At 42.4% G+C, this 19,086-nt stretch overlaps 1 protein-coding gene across 1 annotated transcript; it reads right to left on the bottom strand.

The window, feature by feature from the left end:
- Positions 1–4,701: 4,701 nt before the first annotated feature.
- Positions 4,702–13,154, bottom strand: LOC123258186. Its single transcript, XM_044718061.1, has 3 exons — positions 7,998–13,154; positions 5,617–6,197; positions 4,702–5,230 (listed from the first exon to the last, which is right to left on the bottom strand). The coding sequence occupies exons 1-3, from the start codon at positions 13,152–13,154 to the stop codon at positions 4,702–4,704; spliced, it is 6,267 nt and encodes a 2,088-aa protein (XP_044573996.1).
- Positions 13,155–19,086: the final 5,932 nt, after the last annotated feature.

Here is a 19,086-nt window from a genome sequence, read left to right as displayed (position 1 = left end):
GCTGCTAATTATAGAGGCATCTCTAAATTGTCAGCAATTCCAAAGCTTTTTGAAAAACTTATCACTCCACATTTGCAACACCTATGTAGTTCAATAATAACTCCGTGCCAGCATGGCTTCATGAAGCGCCGCTCCACCACTACCAACTTATTGGAGCTAACATCTTTTATCACGGATGGCTTCCGGAATGGCTTACAAACAGACGTCATATACACTGACTTCAGTAAAGCATTTGACTCTGTTAACCATTCGCTTCTTATAAGTAAACTCAGTCTTTTGGGATTCCCAACTGATCTTCTTATGTGGATTTCGAGCTACTTATCAGGGAGAACCCAACGTGTTTTCTTTAAAGATGTTACCTCGCGTGTAGTCCGCGCCACATCGGGGGTGCCCCAAGGAAGCCATCTTGGACCCCTACTTTTTACTCTGTTTATTAACGACTTGCCCCTTGCCTTAACTAATTTACTTGTACTTATGTACGCTGATGACGTTAAGCTATGCCTTCAGTATAAATTCACTAGCGCCCAGTCTAGACTTCAATCCGATTTGGATAAACTTCAAAATTGGTGTTTAGCAAATAACCTAAAGCTTAATGGATCGAAATGTAAACTTATGTCTTTTTACCGATCTAGTCCTCACCAGGCTATGTACTTTCTCTATGGGAACGCCTTAGAACGATTAACTCAGGTTAACGATCTAGGTGTCCTATTAGATTTGAAACTTAAATTTACCGACCATTTATCTACCATGGTTAATAAATCTATGGGTGTGCTTGGTTTTATTAAAAGATGGTCAAAAGAATTTAATGATCCGTACATAACTAAAACGTTATATACATCACTGGTCCGTCTGATTCTTGAGTATGGATCGTGTGTCTGGAGTCCTCAATATGGAGTACACCAAGATCACATTGAATCTGTACAAAAAAACTTCCTTACTTTTGCTCTTAGGGGACTTAATTGGGATGCAAATCTTTACCTCCCCTCTTATCATAGTAGACTTTTACTAATCAACTTACCAACATTACCAAATCGTAGAACGATGCTGGGTGTCATGTTTCTATATAATCTTATTTATGGAAATATAGACAGCCAGCATTTACTAACACGTTTAAACTTTAACATTCCTAGTAGAAGGACCAGAAACTTTCGTCCTCTACTCCTTAGCCATTGTAGTTCGACATATACCCAACACGATCCGTTCAGGGTATTATGTTCGGACTACAATGGTCTCTACCACATCTTATCACTTTGCTCTACTAACAATCTTAAATCGCTTATATTAACCGCCATATCTATGCAACACTCTTCCTCGTAATATCTTTCTGCTAATCCTCGCTTATCTATCTCGGATCTATTCCCGCGATTCGAGCCGTACGTTACGCGGCAGCGTCCCTCGGTCGGTTGGACGGGAGGTGGGCTGTACGTATGCAGTGGGAACCGAGCAAAAAAAAAAAAATTAAAGAGAGGATGTCTTGATCCCCCGAATATCGATGATTCCAACGGACATACCATTTGATTTTAAACGCTTACAATTTCCAGTACGTCTGGCTTTTTCGATGACCATAAAAAAATCGCAAGGACAATCGTTAGTTTATGGAATCAACTTGCAGTTTCACTGTTTCGCGCATGGACAATTATACGTCGCGTGTTCGCGCGTCGGAAAACCGTCTTCTTTACGCACCACAAAACAAAAAATATAGTTTATGAGAAAGCTTTAAATTAATTAACAGACTGTATTTTAACAGTGTGTGTCTGTGAATATCAAATTTAAATCACAACAAAAAAAAGCTAGTAAATAAAAAATAACACCGGAATGTTTAAAGTTAGTTAATATGAGAATTTATAATACCTCGCGCACAAAAAAAGCCCGACAGGTCGACAATTTCCAACTTTTTTTCCTCCACGCATAATTTTACATCCTCCATAATCCTTAGGCTCCCCTGAACCAAAGTCCAGAACAAACATAAGTTCTATCACCCACAGTTTCCGCGGTACACCTAAGAGAACTGGGTAAGTTGATAACTCACCTATGCCTATGCGTCGCTGAATCCCACCTATCCTGCCAAATGCCCACTTATGATAATGCCCATTGCCGGGCGGACCTCTTAATGGTCTCCTGGGGTACCATACTTCCCTCTTGTTGAATGGATATGCAGATGTCCTCCGCTTCGGTTGCCAGAATGTCATAGGGGATCATTCCTGCCAAGACGAGGGTAGCGCTGCGAGCCGGTATGATGCGCCTAGCTTCTTGGTTTAATCTGGCTGATGCTGCCCATATCGGCGCTACGCACAGTAAGACCGACGTGACGACACTGGCCAGAAGGCGTCTCCTGCCTTCCTTTGGGCCTCCAATTTTTGGCAGCATCCAAGAGAGAGCTCCTTGGATTCCAGCTGATTTTTTGGTCACTTACTCCAAGTGAGCTCCGTATGACAGCCTGTTATCTAGCATGACTCCTAAATACTTTATTGCGTCCTTGGATCTTATTGAGCAGTTGCCCACTTGGATAGTAATATGTTCCACCTTCTTTCTGATTGTGAAAATAACCGCCTTCGTTTTGTGTGCAGCCAAGTCTAGTCCCAAGTCCGCCATGCCGATATGCGCTTTATCGCATTGTTCGCCTTGGTCTCCACTTTCTTTGTTTCCTTGGCGAAGCCGATGAGCTTGCATGCCACCGGAAGCTCAGAATAAAGCTCTGTAACGAACAGTAAGGTGGCATCGCTGAAAGTATCGGACGCGAGAAAGGGTTGCACGCGGTGTCCAGCCAGACCTCGCTGGCTATTGGGTGGGTTCTGAAACACCCCCTTCTTTCCCCTCGATGCTGCCTCGAGAATCATAAATTATTTTGATAAAGATGCGTGCGCGACCTCACGAACCGCGTAGGTCAAACTCGGGTTCCCTAGAACGGTGTATATCTGGAACTTTTGGGGATCCCTAAGAAGGCACATGGCATAGGCTGGCGGCAGGGCGGTGGCAAATCAAACGGCGCGAAATATGTTTTCTCACTCCATTATAAACTTCATATTTATTCCTTAAAGAAAGACCTTAAATCTCTAAATAACATCCTTATTCTAGCTTCCTAAATATCCTAATACTTTAATGTATATTCCTTCTTGCTACACTTAACAATATCTTATCGCTAAAGATTTGCGAATTTAAATGTATATTCAATTTGATAGGATTTGTGGACTCGCGCTCAATTTCATGATATAGGATTTTAATTGCTAAAAGAGCTCCACTACAAAATCCGCATACAAAGATGGGCCATGATCGATTTTTCTTTTCTCTTTCTATTTCTGTTCAATGCAACCAGGTGGTTGACTGTCTAACTGGTGAAGCCTTTGGGCCGGAACTCGGAACACGTGGAAAAATACTGATCGGAGAATTCCGCATCACTTCAGCTAGCTTGGCATAGATTGAAGATTACTCACTTTTTATATCTGCGACGAGTCGTTGAAGCGCTTCCAATTCTCGAGGCTGGAAAAGAAAATATACATGTCGGGACGACTCTCGCTCATTGAAAATGCCGCGAGCGCTCCGTTTTCGCTTCTGTCCCTACAGGACTGCGTCTATTTCACGGCGACTCCTCCGATCGACGGTGTGCTCCTTAAAAGCGCCGCCAGCACTCCGTCCTTGGCTTCAATACTCCAAGATGACGCCTACTGTACGGCTGCTCCTGTGAGGTTAGGGCCGAACCCTATCCGAGCCTACAGCGAAGCGATGTCCCTTTCCAGCCCCGCCTTGCGGGCGGCCGGATAGCGAGATTCGCGCCGCTTCTGAGACTCGCTCTGCTTCTTCTGGCCGAACGCCACAGATCTTGCGCCGCGCCTCGCTGCCACTAGGGATCTAGCCTGTACGCTTGTGCCCCTGACCTAACGAAATGAAAACATCTACGTCGGGCTCGCACGACCATGACCTAACCTCATGACTCTCCTCGCTTCTGCGATCCGCGACCTGCCTCAACTCAACTCTGCGTGCACCGCCAAATGGCCGCTTGTGGCCTTCTTTTTCAATAACTGCCGGTCCGGCACCAACTCCTCCAGCGCGATGATCTCTAATCGGGTAAAACTTTCTAGGTGTTCTTTCCTTTGCTCGGCCGAACTTTCTTAATCCGTGGTAAAGAACGCTGCGGCCACGCGGTTTTCCAACCTACGCTTTACCCTTGTTACCAGATCGTCAAAGCTCTCCAAACAATGCGAAATAGGGTCCTACTAAGCGATCAGGCTGCCACGTAGGCTAACTCACCGCCGTCAGTCGGCTTGTTTCTTTTCGGCAGCAAAATTAGATTTTGCATCTTCCAGTTTTTTGGAAAGTGAGTTTTGGGAAGAAGACCTCCGGTTTTTCCTCCATTGCCTGTTTTAGGGCGGGGTTGGGGATTGCGTCAGTCCCTGGAGACTTCCTAGTGCCGATCTTTCTTTTGACGTCCTCTTCCGAAACTGGAGTGTAGGGCTCCGCGTCTCCTTCAATTATTATTTCCCGCTTGGGCGGGTGCTTTGGAAACAGAGATTCTACTATTTTTCTTAGTAGAATGGGCATATTGGCCTAAGAAAATCCTGCCCTTTAATTTTTTTCATGACCACTTTGTAGGCGGTCCCCCATTTGTCAACCTTTGCCTCGTCGCAGATCTTCCTGAAACATTCACGCTTGCTGGCTTTACTTGCCAGTTTCAGGGCCTTCTTGGCTGCCTTGAATTCCTCCATTTTATTGATCCGATCTTCTGCTCCCCTTGCCCTTTGGTATCGCCTCCTTGCTCGCAGGCAGGCAGTCCTTAGTCGCTGGATGTCCTGATTCCTCCAGTATACCGAAGCTCTTCTTCTGCACCTGCATAGGCATAGCGCAGTCGCAGGCAGCGGCTATTGACCTTGATAGGTCGTTTGCTGACCCCTCTGGAGAAGATCTTTGGGTCCAGTCGAGGGTCTGGACAGCTACCGAGAATGTTTCGTTTCGAGCTCGCTGCTCTGCTTCCCCACTCCGGAGACCAAGCATTGAAGTCTCCTCCAATGACCATGTCGATTTACCTCTTGCGTCCGAAACTAGGCTCTTCAGCATCCTTTGGAAGCGCGAAATGTCCCATCTCGGCGGAGCATAGCTGCTATAAAAGGTAACACCCTTAATGTAGGATCGGAGGAAGCCTTCGCAGGATGTTCTGGTGTCCTGAGGGGCCGTCTCCGTCGACCATAGGGCCGCTCCCTTGCAGCTGCTTGAAAGCCATACATTTCCTGGGATGCTCCTGTACGGCTCCGAGATGAGAACGACTATGCCTTATACGCCTTATGCCTATGAGAACGGTCTATGACCGCCTGCCTTAGCAGCGATTGTGCTGCCTCGCAATGGTTGAGATTTATCTGCGTCCATCCCATTTTTTGCTTGAATTTTAAGAGGGCGCTTCTAAATATCGGATGGCGATGGCATTGTTTCGCCATGTGCCCGAACTCCAGACACCTTATCATTTTATAACTCGGGTCCTTTCCCTGAGTCTGCAACTCACCCAGCCTACTTTACCCAAACTATATCTAGGACTTTCCTAGCAGGCAGCCTAATTATGGCTGAGTTTGCCCAAAAGACTTTCTTAAAAGGATCTTCCTAATGACCAGCGCGTCCGGCTTTCGGGCCTACCAGCTTCCACTGGGGGGCGATTCCATAGCCTGCCCTGGTTGTCCGGTTCCGGTCCTCGTTTGCGAAGCCGCTTGCGAAGACTCACTCCTGCTCCTTTTGGTGCTCGGGGGATACGGTCCCATGCCCTTCCCTGGGATGCCATGCTCCCACGTCTGGGATGCCTGGTGGGTTTTCTGCGCTTCTTTGCCTCCTTGTTCGTCCTTCTGGGCGGCCAGTCGCTCGTACAAAGTACGAATGCTCTCTATTACGTCCCTCATCGGCTGGTGGATGGACCTCCTTTTTCCATCCTCCAGCATCTCCACCAGTAGCGCGATCTCCTTCCCAAAGTCCTCCAACGATGCTTTACCCATCTCTTGGGTACCGCTCCTGCACTGGTCCTTCCCGAGGTCCCTAAGCGTTGCTTTTCTGGGTTCCGTTCCTCCATTGGTCCACGCGTATCCCTGAAATGGGGGGGGAGCAACGTCCAGCCTGCTGCTGGGTGATCTAGGGAGTTGGCAGCTTTTCGCGAAGGCTGCTTCTCCGTCTACGTTACTACGCGCCAAGTCCATAAAAGCAAGACTGCGATTGCACCAGCACAGACTCTGAAAAGGATTTTGTTCCCAATAAGCAGGGTAACTCAAAAAGGAGTAAGATTTCACATGTTTGGAAATATTTCAAAAATTCCGACGACCAAAAACCTTGAAAAAAGACGACCAAATGCCTTGAAAAAAATATGTTAATGTCGGATGATAGTATCGGTGACTATCGATGGCACTATCGACACTATCGAGGGTTTAAGAAAAACAATCGCCGGCTATCGATGGCGCCGACTATCGATAGTTCTCCACCTCTAGTCGGAACGCCAGGATAGGTCGACTGTATCCTATAGTTGTCATATAACTGATTGATCCAAAATTCCAAAACTTTGGTGTTTTTTAGGTTAAAGGGTTGGGATTTTCCACACATGGTATATTTGGCCAAAATATCTTATGTATAAAATTTACTATGCCGACTATATCCTATAGCTGTCAAAGAACGATCGGGATAACTTTGTTATTTTTTAAGTTAGATATTTGGCACAGATTTGGTACAGTTTTGAACATAGAAACAGTTGGCCACTTATCTTCCGGCACCATTACAAACGATGGACCTCCAAACCAGATCAATTCTTCTCCTTCACATCTCCACCTCTTAACATGATCATATAAAAAAACCTCTTGACGAGGTAAAGTACCGGTGACGAACATGCATGTGAAACCCAAAATATCTGATATCAATTTTAGTGACGAAAATATGCTAGATAGGTGTACAAAATTGGATATAAAAAATATTCTAGTTTTTCTTGCACGTGCCGAACAAGAATAATTTTTATATGCAATTTTGTACACCTATATAGCATATTTTTGGATATCTAAAACTGTTTCTATGTTCAAAACGTATCTATTGCAGGTTCAGCTTGTTTAGTAAAATTTTACAGAAATTGTAGCAGCCATGACTTTTTGAAAATATGAGATTAAAAACTCCAATTTAATTGACGAAAATATTGTTTAACCACCTATAATAAATTATATAAAATTATTTCGAGTTTTTCCTTAAATCCAAAATTAAAACATGGTATTAACTACTGATTTCAATAAGAAAATTAAAATCTTCCATGGGAAAATGTTTGGGGAAAAATCATAGAAGACCAAAAATTAATGTAGAAAATCTGAGATTTCAACTTTGGATACTTATTCCAAAGATATGGCAACTGCTAGATACCATTTCTATACCCTTGCCGAGGGTATTATAATTTTGGTCAAAAGTGTGCAACGCAGTGAAGGAGACATCTCCGACCCTATAAAGTACATATATTCTTGATCAGGATCACCTCCTGAGTCGATATGAGCATGTCCGTCTGTCCGTCTGTCGGTTTCTACGCAAACTAGTCTCTCAGTTTTAAGGCTAGGTTTAAGGTTGAAACTTTGCACACATCCTTCTTTCCTTTGCAGGTAGTATATAAGTCGGAACGACCGGGATCGGTCGACTATATCCTATAGCTGCCATATAACTGATTGATCGGAAATGCCATAACTTTGGTGTTTTTTAAGTTAGAGGGTTGGGACTTTCCACACATGTTAAATTTGACCAAAATATCTTATGTACAAAATTTCATAAGGATCAGCCGACTATATCCTATAGCTGTCATAGAACGATCGGAATTGGCATATCTTTGTTTTTTTTTATTTTAGAAAGATGGGACTTGGTACAGAATCGAATTGTTAATTAATGCAGTTTTTTAGTTTTACAGTGACCGTTCATCAACATCCCGGCCTCCCCTGAAACACTGTTTCAGAATTTGGTAATAGGGCGAGCTTCACAATTGGACGGGTGGTTTCTCCAGTTGGAGTCCTAAGTCGTACAGCGCGGACCATTCCATCCTTCCCTGGATACGTTTCGATGACTCTTCCGAGAGGCCATGCTGCTGGCGGGGTGTGAGAATCCTTAAGGAGCACGATGTCATCTTTGGTCATGTTGACCGATTTGTTCATCCACTTTGGCCGATGCTGGAGTGATGTAAGATATTCCATGTGCCATTGTTTCCAGAAGCCTTGCAGCATAGCTTGAGTCTGTTGCCAATAATCCAAACGGTTGATTGGTACAGTTGATAGATCGCCTTCTGGTACTGTCGTGTAGGGACGACCAATGAGGAAGTGTGCTGGCGACAGATAGTTGACCTCAGTGTCCGAAGTTGAGAATAGTGGACGTGAGTTGACCACAGCTTCTATTTGGGCGAGAAGTGTGTGCATTTTCTCAAAGGTGAGGACATTCTTGCCAATGACTCTATGAAGATGCAGTTTGACAGAGCGCACAGCTGATTCCCATTTGCCACCCCAGTGTGGTGCATGGGGGGGAATGAAATTCCAGTTTATTCCTTCGTCTGCCAGGGCCTTCAGTACAGTGTTGTTGTGTTCGTCTGACTTCAAAAGAGTTTGCATTTCGTTTAATACCCTTTTTGCCCCGACGAAGTTTCTCCCGTTGTCGCTATACATTTGCGAGCATTTTCCGCGGCGAGAGATGAATCGTCTGAGTGCCGCCAAGAATGTGTCGGTTGTAAGATCTGTAGCCAATTCCAAATGCAAGGCAGAAGTGGCTAGGCATACAAATAGGCAGATGTAACCCTTTTCCTTGCGTGGATTTCGTCCCTTGTGGACCTTGAGGGTGATTGGCCCGGCGTAGTCGCAGCCAGTATTTGCAAACGGAAATGCCTGCCGAACCCGGACAGACGGCAGATCTGACATGAATTGGTGAGATGTGTGTTGCCGTTGTCTAAAGCATTTTAGACAATCATGCGTGATCTTTCGAATGAGGTTGCGTGCGCCAAACACCCAGTAGCGTTGGCGTGCGATCACGAATAACGCCGATACTCCAGGATGTAAGTGAATCCGGTGCTCATGTTCCAGAATGAGTTTTGTTATGCGATGAGATTTGGGCATAATTATTGGATGCTGCACATCCGCTGGCAGTTCTGAGTTACCTAAGCGGCCACCCACTCGCAGGAGTCCATGTTTGTCGATTTGCGGTGAGAGGGTGCGCAATTTTGATTTGTTTCCCAAATCTTGCTGGTTGAGGAGTCGCTTGTAGTCAGCTTGGAATTCGTCTTGGGCATGGCGAAGGTACAGGATCCGTGCGTCATGGATCTCCTCAAGTGTCAGCGTAGCGGTGTTGGATTTTCTGCGAGTGCGTCGGATGAACTTGAGAACGTAGGCGAGAATACGAAGTAGCTTCGGCCACGAGGAGACACGGTCGATCAGTTCATCCAATAGTGAGGTTTCAGTGTTGTATGTTCTCATTGTCGTGAAAGCGGAACCTTTTACTTCAGCCTGGACTTGTTCATCTGAAATGAAACTAGAATGAGGAGTGCTAGGTGTTTTTACCCATTCAGCTTCGGTTGAGTATAGCCAGTGTGGGCCCTTCCACCATAGGTTGTGGTTTACTAAGTCAGCAGCTAGCATGCCCCTTGAAGCGCAGTCAGCAGGGTTGTCATCTGATTTGACATGTTGCCAGTGATCTCGTGGAATAATGCCGAGGATTTCGGCAGTGCGGTTTGCGACGAAAGTCTTTAGTTTGGCAGGTATGTGCGAGAGCCAAGCCAAAACAATGGTAGAGTCGCACCAGGCGTAAACAGTGACGTTGTAGTTTTTCAGTGCAGCTTTGACTGAGTTGATGAGTCGACTTAGTAGCAGTGCGCCGCACAATTCCAGGCGTGGAAGTGATTGTGTTTTGAGCGGTGCAACACGAGTCTTTGCAGCAATAAGAGTAACCTGTATGTTACCATCAGGGAGAGTGACTCTACTGTAAACGGCAGCGGCGTAGGCTTTTATAGATGCGTCCGAGAAGGCGTGCAATTCAATTGTATCAGTAGAGTTGCCAATGTAGCGTGGAACCTCAAGTTCATTGAGCGTGTTGATATCGTTCTTGCATTTGAGATACCAATCTTCCAGGCTGAGCGGTAGCGGGCTGTCCCAGTCTAAGTTGAGAACCCAAAGTTCTTGGAACAGGATTTTGAATTGAATAACCACTGGAGCCAGCAATCCAAGTGGGTCGAAAATGCGAGACACGTCTGATAAAACTTGCCGTTTTGTAATCTTTCCCTCGCTGGGCAAAGATACCTTGTATGCCAATGTGTCCGTGTGCGGTTGCCAATGAATTCCCAAAACCTTGTTCGTAGTTTCGAGTGGACTGTATGATGTGTTGTTTGTGATTGTTGTCTCAGGATCGACAACGCGGTTGCTGTTGGAAATCCATTTTCCAAGTTCGAGTTGAGCACATGACATTAGTTGAATTAGTTCTTTTTTATATTGTAGAAGCTTTTCCTCGGTGTCAGCTCCTGTTAAAACGTCGTCAACGTAGAAATCTTCAAGAAGAATGCGCGCAGCAGTTGGATACAAATGTTGGTAGTCTCTGGCCAGTTGCTCAAGAACCCGTACAGCCAGAAATGGTGCACACGCAGTGCCATAGGTTACAGTGCAGAGTTGGTAATGTAGAAGTGGAGCTGAAGGATGTTCTCTCCAAACGATACGTTGATAGTTGCGGTGATGCTTGTTGATCCAAATTTGCCTGAACATCTTGATGATGTCCGCAGAAAAAACGTATTTATGTAGGCGAAAGCGTACGCATACATCGAACAGGTTTCGTTGAATGCTCGGCCCAACGTTCAGGGTGTCGTTTAAAGATTGACCAGAAGAATCTTGGAATGAACCGTCAAAAACTACTCGTAGTTTCTTTCCAAGTACCGGGTGATGTGGCATGTAGAATACCCTTCCATCGTTGGTGAGAATTTCGTCAGGGTTCATTTGGCGCATGTGGCCTAGAGAAATATACTCTTGCATGAATTTTACATACCGTGAGTGCAAATCTGCGTCTCTATGTAGACGGCGCTCCACAGAAGCAAAGCGTTGGGTTGCTCCCTGCAGAGTGTCAGTGAATTGTGGATCTGCATCCTTGAATGGAAGCTCTACGGTGTATCTTCCCTTGGAGTCGCGTGAGTGCGTGGTTTGAAAATGCTCTTCAACCTTAACATTTTCAGGATCATGGTGAGTGGTGATTTGGGAGTCCTCGATTTCCCAAAACCTTTGTAGAGTAGCATGGATATCGACTGTAGACAAAAATGACGTGGTGATTGATGGATTTTGATACGCAATCGATGTGATAACCCATCCAAAGATTGTTGAAATAGCTATTATGTTGCCTTGCGCATCCAGCTTCCTGTTGCCGGTTAAAATAGCCCATACAGAATCGGTGCCTAGTAGGACGTCTATAGGCGATGCCGAGTTGAATTCAGTGTCTGCAAGCGGAATCCCATTGAAGATCTCAAGCGCAGATGCATCAATGTTTTCCCTTGCCAGCGTAGATGTGATTTTTCCTAGAATATGAGCTTTTACTTGTAGCGAGTGATCAGAAACTCGAGACTTGATCGTGAGTGTGCTGAATCCCCTCGTGGTATCGGCCTTGATTGAAGAAATGCCGGAAATGAGAATCCGCCCAGGAACCCGACTAAGACCCAGTGCCTTAATACAGCGTTCCGATACATATGATAACTCCGAGCCCGTGTCGAGTAGCACCCGGCAGTTTGTGTATGTGCCTTGAGAGTTGCGGATGTGTACCAATGCAGTTGGCAAGGTACATGTTCGTCCTACTTGCCCATGTGACAATAGGGTTGGCGTGCGTAGTGCCTGTGACATGTGACTCGCAGTCACCGATGTCGTGTCTGGATCCTTGTGATCGCTTGAAGACGTGGATGTGATTTGACCCTCGTTGGTCTGCATAGCATGCGTGTGTATGAGTGTGTGATGTCTGCTGCCACACTGCTGACAGTTGTACTTTGAGCTACAGTTTGATGACCTGTGACCTGGTTTGAGACAGTTAAAGCAGAGAGATTTGTGCTTTACAAAAGAACGGCGTTGGTCGATAGACAAACCAATGAATTGAGGACACTTAGACAGTTGATGCCCATCCGCATTACAATTCACGCATTTTGTCAGCGCAGCAGTTACCATGGCTCTGCTTGTCTTCTTATTGTTACCACCCTGTCTCGGTACAGGATCGCTTTGACACAGCTCAAATTCTTCACATCGTGCATCCAGGAACTTGAAGAACTCTTCGACTTTTGGTGAATTTGAAGCACGGCTTGCATCTACCCATTTGCGGCGTGACTCTGGATCGATTTTGTTCAGCAATAAATGGATAACCCAGCAGTCTCGGTCCATATGGCCAATTGAGTCCAATGCACGGATGACCTCATTTGCACCATCTGATATGCTACGCAATATGGATACCTCTCCATTGTTAGTCGATGGTAGCTCCATAAAGGTGTCCAACAGGTTGTGAATAATTTGCCGTGGTCGATCGTATCTCTCGTTGAGGCGTTCCCAAGCGTTGTCATATGCCGTCTCAGAAATCGGCAAATGGCGTACCAAACTTGCAGCCTCGTCCACGAGGAACGATTTTAGATAGTGGTACTTTTGTATCTTACCCAGATGTTGCTTGCTATGTACAGTGCTTATGTACAGTGCTTTGAAGGCTGGCCACTCCTTGTAATTGCCACCAAACGGTTTTATGTGTATTTTCGGTAATTCTGTCTCCCTTACTGGCGCCGCGGCGTCAGCCTGGGTTGGTGTTGAAGTTGCTCCTAGGCGTTCGAAAAACTCTTGTTGTTGCTGCACTAAGCGAGAAATAGCGTCGTTGTTAGCTATTGAATCTCCTTCTGCATGTCTTGTTGGTGTTGTCGGCTCCTGTGAGCGCTTGAGGGAAAACAAAAGCGCACGGGCTTTTATGTACTTCGCCTCATACTCGTCGTAGTCATCCGCAGGATCAACCCAGCCCTCGACGTCGTCAAGCACGCTCAGATCATCTCCGGCAAGTTCGAAATCATTCCAAACCTTGTCGAGCCTGACTAGCAGTACCTCCACGGCGTCAACGCCGATTGATGCGGAAGAGTTTTCTGCTGTGTGTAGCAGTTTGGTGAGGCTGGATTTGAGACGGCCCCTCACTCCCTTTAGCCGTTTGAGTTGTTCCATCGCAATGGTGCTTTACTTACTAACAATAACGAATCTGGCTCTGAAGGACCAAACTTCCTTATGATGATTAACTTTATTTATTGAAATATAAGAGCTGGCTCAATCGCTTGATTTCGCCATCTGTCTAACAAAGCAAAGCAAAAACTCACACGCCGAACTTGCAATCGACGCTTCTCGTTCCTTCTTCTTCTCTACTTGTGTGCCCACTACTTCTTGTCTTGTGTCTACTTCTTGTGTGCCCAGTTTCCAAATCGAATTGTTAATTAATGCAGTTTTTTAGTTTTACAGTGACCGTTCATCAACATTACTCTTTGGGCAAAATAATTCAACATGCCAAATTTCATAAGGATCGGCCGACTATATACGATCCGCTATATATCTAATAATATAAGATGCGTGGCGCCACCTAGCGGACTGCGACTCAACTGCAAGGGTATATCAATTTCGGCTCCGCCCGAAGTTAGCTTTCCTTTCTTGTTTAATTTTAGTTGGTACACATACATTTCAAAAATGATATGTACTAGAAACAATGATGGTCATCGCCATTACACGGCCTACATAATTCAATATATGGTAAAATTTGATCAATTTCTTCTCTTAGGTGGTCCGCGGAAACTGTGTGTAATAGAATCTATGTTTGTTCTGGACTTTGGTTCAGGGGAGCCTAAAGGTTATGGAGCAGGTAAAATTATGCGTGGAGGAAAAAAAAGTTGGAAATTGTCGGCCTGTGTAATTTTCCTCGTTGAAAATGTTGTCATGTTCGGGATCTACATATCCATCTACCTCGTCTAGCATAGCTATTTCATACCCAAATCGATGGAAGTCTTTCCATGTTGTGTTGAGATGCTCCAGACGCGAAGACACCTCTGGCCGTGTGTCGTTCGATTGATGCTCGTCCTTAGCCCAACCCAAGCTCCGTGTGATATTGGCCTTGAGTCTGGCGCGTCCTTTGCTCAATGCTTTTAATTGCACCGTTTCGAGAAAAAATTACAAGGAGATGTACACATGATGTGGATTATAAAGCAAATAAAGACTACAGAAAATATAAAGATGACAATATGGGCTAAAGTCTAAGTTAAGTTTCGATAGTTCCTAAGCAGATATCATATAAAAAAAAGAAAGGAAAAGGTAAAGCTAACTTCGGGCGGAGCCGAAGTTGATATACCCTACCAGTTAGGTAGCAGCTTGTATTATTATATATATATCGGCAGGACATGTTCGGCCCGAGTGGGTAGTCAACTAGTGACAAATAAACTCATTTACGAGTTTTTCCAGATCGAGCTCGTCGGTCATATTTGATTAAATATGTACAAGAGCGACGTTGTTCAGCTGATTTTGTCACATTGTCGACCTTAAATATGTTTTCAATCGACGAAGGACCGAAAAACTTCTCTCATTTGAACAGGATGACACTGGAATTGTTATCAACAGACGAACAAAACGAATAAAATCTGGGATGAGCCCTCTAGCCCATTCGTATATTTTCAAGAAATTCACAACTCCCCCCAAACTGTTCGCTTGCTCATTTTGCCTGCGCAAAAGCTTCAAAAACATGCCACTGTCGCTCAACAACCTCGCTCGACTTTTCAACGATCCAATCAACTGGTCAAAAACTTCACAGTAAGATTGTCTAAAATAATCCGTGGGTGTTGGAAAATGGAAATTTTCGGTTCTACCTTGATCAAAACGTTTGGGAATTTTACGCTGACGAAGAATTTGAGGTTCTCTGAGTTCAAAATCCATTAAAGCTTTAACACTTTTTTCCAAAATTTCATCAAATTTTGATTCACGAGACGCACTCAACACATCAGCAACTGCTTTTACTTTTTCATGCGATTCAATAACACAAAGGCTCGGCTTCTGCAGTTCTATGTTCAATACTTCAATGCGATCGAAAATTTCAATCATCATTGTCAAATAAAATACGCACTCAAAAGACGTAATCGTAAAACCCCGATGCTTTGGCGGAGATCGTACTATCGACTTCGTTATTCGTTCGATTATTTCGAGTGGGTCTAGCTACTCACTCAACCCACTACTCCTGCCGGGCCTGTATATCGGATCGTATATAGTTGTCCGATCCTAATGAGAATTTCACCATCAAAAAAATTTCTAATAAAAATATTGGAAAAATCCCCAAGCATATTTAAAAGTAGAATGGTTGTGCCATTTCCGATCTTTCAGTTATATGGCAGGTATAGGATATAATCGGCTGATTCTTATGAAACATAGGATTAGATTGCCCAAAATGGAAACCGAAAATAGTCCCATCATTCTAGCTTTAAAAACAACAAAGTTAAGCCAATTACACAGTGTAACAGTGATTCTGAACTTTTGAAGTGACATAGTACGAATTGTTCATTGGGTCGAGTATATCACAAAACCATTTTTGAAATATTTCTATCACCCTCAAAATCTTGATTTATAGTTAAAAAACCGTTTTTCGGGACTTGTTTGCGCTTAAAAATTCCTGAACGCGTTTTTTTCAACCGATTTCAAAATTTTTGGTGTTTTTTAATAGTGAAATGTTGTAGCTTTTGAAAAAAAAAATATATCTTCGATTTTGTTAAACAACAAGAACAAAATTTTTACATCTGAAACTGAAGTTTTCGACTTTTGTTCGTGTTTTTCGGATTTTGATGCCAGTTTTTCGGTACAATTTACAAAAATTCTATCATTTTATAACTTCACCAATTTTCATTATTTTTTGATGAAATTTGTCTCATTTTATTCAGAATTAATGAGACAATATTGATATGTGGCAAAAATGACAGAATTTTTGTAAGTTGTACCGAAAAACTGGCATCAAAATCCGAAAAAACACGAACAAAAGTCGCAAACTTCAGTTTCAGATGTAAAAATTTTGTTCTTTTTGTTTAACAAAATCGAAGATATATTTTTTTTTCAAAAGCTACAACATTTCACTATTAAAAAACATCAAAAATTTTGAAATCGGTTGAAAAAAACGCGTTCAGGAATTTTTAAGCGCAAACAAGTCCCGAAAAACGGTTTTTTAACCATAAATCAAGATTTTGAGGGTGATAGAAATATTTCAAAAATGGTTTTGTGATATACTCGACCCAATGAACAATTCGTACTATGTCACTTCAAAAGTTCATTCACTTTTGTCATTTTTGTAACACTGTGTTATCTTAATAAAATTTTGCAAATTGGATAAGATTGCCCAAAATGCAATTTGCACTAAGTCCCATCTTTTTAACTTAAAAAACATTCCACTGCATAAACATATGACAGCTATATATTTTTAATTTTGCTCATAAGATGTTTTGACCAAATTTAACATGTGTGGAAAGTCCAAACCCTCCAAATTAAAAAACACCAAAGTTATGGCATTTCCGATGGATCAGTTATACGGCAGCTATAGGATATAGTCCACCAATCCTTATCAAAATTTATCAGATCGGATAATTTTTTCCAAAGTGGGATCCATAGAAAGTCCCATCCTTCTTAATTAAAAAACAAAACAAAGTTATGGCATATCCGACCAATCATATAATAAACATGCATTACATATAAAATAAATGCGCAAAATTAAAAAAAAAAAACGTTTTTCCAGTTTTTCTAGTTAAACCAATTGTTAAATGTAACACTTTATTTTGGGTTTGCGGTATAAAATATTAAATATTAGAAAAGTATTGGCGGAATTGGTTTGCCTAGTTTTTTTTTAGTCTTTAATCCATGATTTGGACCAAAAACGGTGGTCGCTGTAATTTAAGTAAAGCAGTGTTTTATTTATATGCATTATATGTTCAGTGGGGGCATATGAATATAAACCTTTTTACTCGTAAAATTTTGCATTTGTGAGTCTTCTCAATAAGACATAAGGCACTGAAACACAAAGCAGAATTACATCAAAATTTTCCACTAAGCAACAAAGTTCGAGATTAGCCGAGTGGAGAGCGTTGTGGTTTCTAACACGGGAGGGCCTGAGTTCTAGTTCTAGTTGAGTCAATGGATATATTTTACTTTTTAAGCCATTTTTTTATTTGGATTTTATTTTTAAATAAATAAACTAAAATCTGAAAAGATATACTCCATATTTTTTAGCGTATTGACCAAATATATGCAGACTCCAAAAAGCAAAGTTGCCAATTAAATACACACACATGTATAAGTAAATGCAAGCTTAACAGAAGGCTGGACAAAATTGGTAGCTTTTTTCTTTGGTACCTCAAGAACAATAATTGATCATATGATAATAACAAACATCTTCAATTTTTTTCAGGATTGCCAATATAAAAATAGAGCAATTTCTTGAATAACTTCTGAAAGAAATGTCGGACCGGGTCGGTTAAAGTACCAATCTTGTGAGTCTTCTCATTAAGACATGAGACACTGAAACACAAAGCAGAATTACATCAAAAGTTGGCATCAAGCTACGAAGTTCGAGGTTGGCCGAGTGGAGAGCGTTGTGGTTTCTAACACGGGAGGGCCTGAGATCTAGTTCTAGTTGAGTCAATGGATATATTTTACTTTTTAAGCCATTTTTTTATTTGGATTTTATTTTTAAATAAATAAACTAAAATCTGAAAAGGTATACTCTATATTTTTTAGGGTATTGACCAAATATATGCAGACTCCAAAATGCAAAGTTGCCAATTAAATACACACACATGTATAAGTAAATGCAAGCTTCACAGGAGGCTGCACAAAATGGGTAGCTGCACTTACAGGACTATATCTTGAGTTAACGGATTTTGCCAGTTATGAGCGATATATCAAAAGTTGCGTCATCTCAAAAGCTATCTACACGTGCAATATAAAAAGAATCAGTCGAGCAAATTTTGAAAAATAATTTTTTTTCTTAAAAAAGTTTATTTTTAGTGTATTTTTTTTTGTACTATATAGACGTTTGGTCTCAAAGAAAGTGAAATTGATATTTAAAAACAATTTCAACGATGTAAAGCTCTTTTTAATATCTTTCTTAATTATAAAGCTATGAATTTTTTCATTAACAAAGTTTTTTTAATTTTTTGACGTAAGCTTAAGGTATTTCAAAAAGTTGTACAACAATAGTTGCTCATATGATAGTAACAAACATTTTCCAATTTTTTTCAGGATTTTTAAGGAAAAAATAGTGCAAACAGACAAACCGACGACTGGCTTCATTTTGAAGAAGAAGGAAAAATCGAATTTTTCGAGTAACTTCTGATCGGATCGGGTCGAGTCCAATCGACGCGTATTTAGCTCTAGAATGCGAATATATAAAAATATTCTATATGGGGACTAAAATGTGTCCACCAGCCCCACTTTAGTGATCAAAAATTTTTTTACTTTCACCCTAATTTTTCCCAAACCAAATAACTTTTGGAATATGTTTCGACAAAAATTATCTAATTGAAACAATACCTTTCGATTGGTATATAATTCATTTAGATCGGTTGCCTACAGAAAATTTCTAATTCTTCGGCTATATATAGAGTTTCCTCGCGCACGCCTAGGCATGCAGGTCGTCACCTCGTGGACTTCCGTCCACAGTGATATCTGCCGGGTTCTGTTTAGTTGGTACATGCCGTCACGTGCTATTTTAAACAAACTCAATCCGTTGCATTGCAGTAGGGCGAGTGAACGGAATGCACTGGGCCAAGAAATGGCCTTGAGCGTGACAATAACAGCTGGTTTGGTGTTGGCAGAGAAGCAAGCCAACGAACTTCTATTAAGTTGCATGCTTAAACCCAGTTTTGGTTTGCCAGTCTCTTAAGCGGACAGGGTCTGGTACCTACGATGTAATATTTTTTCGGCAAGTGGAAATTCCTCATAATTTAGCAACTTTTCCATTTTTGCCATTGGGTCCATTGTGATTTGGATCAGTCATTGTCATTGGTTCTACAATTTTAGAATCATCTCCTATAGATTGACATATTTGGTTCGCACAATTGACATATTTGGTTCGCAAAAATGAGATATTCGT

Source organism: Drosophila ananassae (genome assembly GCF_017639315.1).
Source record: "Drosophila ananassae strain 14024-0371.13 chromosome Y unlocalized genomic scaffold, ASM1763931v2 tig00000098, whole genome shotgun sequence".
In the NCBI taxonomy this organism is placed as follows: domain Eukaryota; kingdom Metazoa; phylum Arthropoda; class Insecta; order Diptera; family Drosophilidae; genus Drosophila; species Drosophila ananassae.
Note: the sequence above shows the minus strand (reverse complement) of the source record. Positions and strands in the feature narration are given on the sequence as shown.

Coding starts and splice junctions, on each gene's coding strand:
- LOC123258186 (XM_044718061.1), bottom strand. CDS start 13,154: ATGGAACAACTCAAACGGCTAAAGGGAGTGAGGGGCCGTCTCAAATCC. Junction 6,198..7,997: donor AGGATGGAATGGTCCGCGCT/GTACGACTTAGG, acceptor AATCCTTTTCAG/AGTCTGTGCTGGTGCAATCG. Junction 5,231..5,616: donor TCGCCCCCCAGTGGAAGCTG/GTAGGCCCGAAA, acceptor GGAGCCGTACAG/GAGCATCCCAGGAAATGTAT.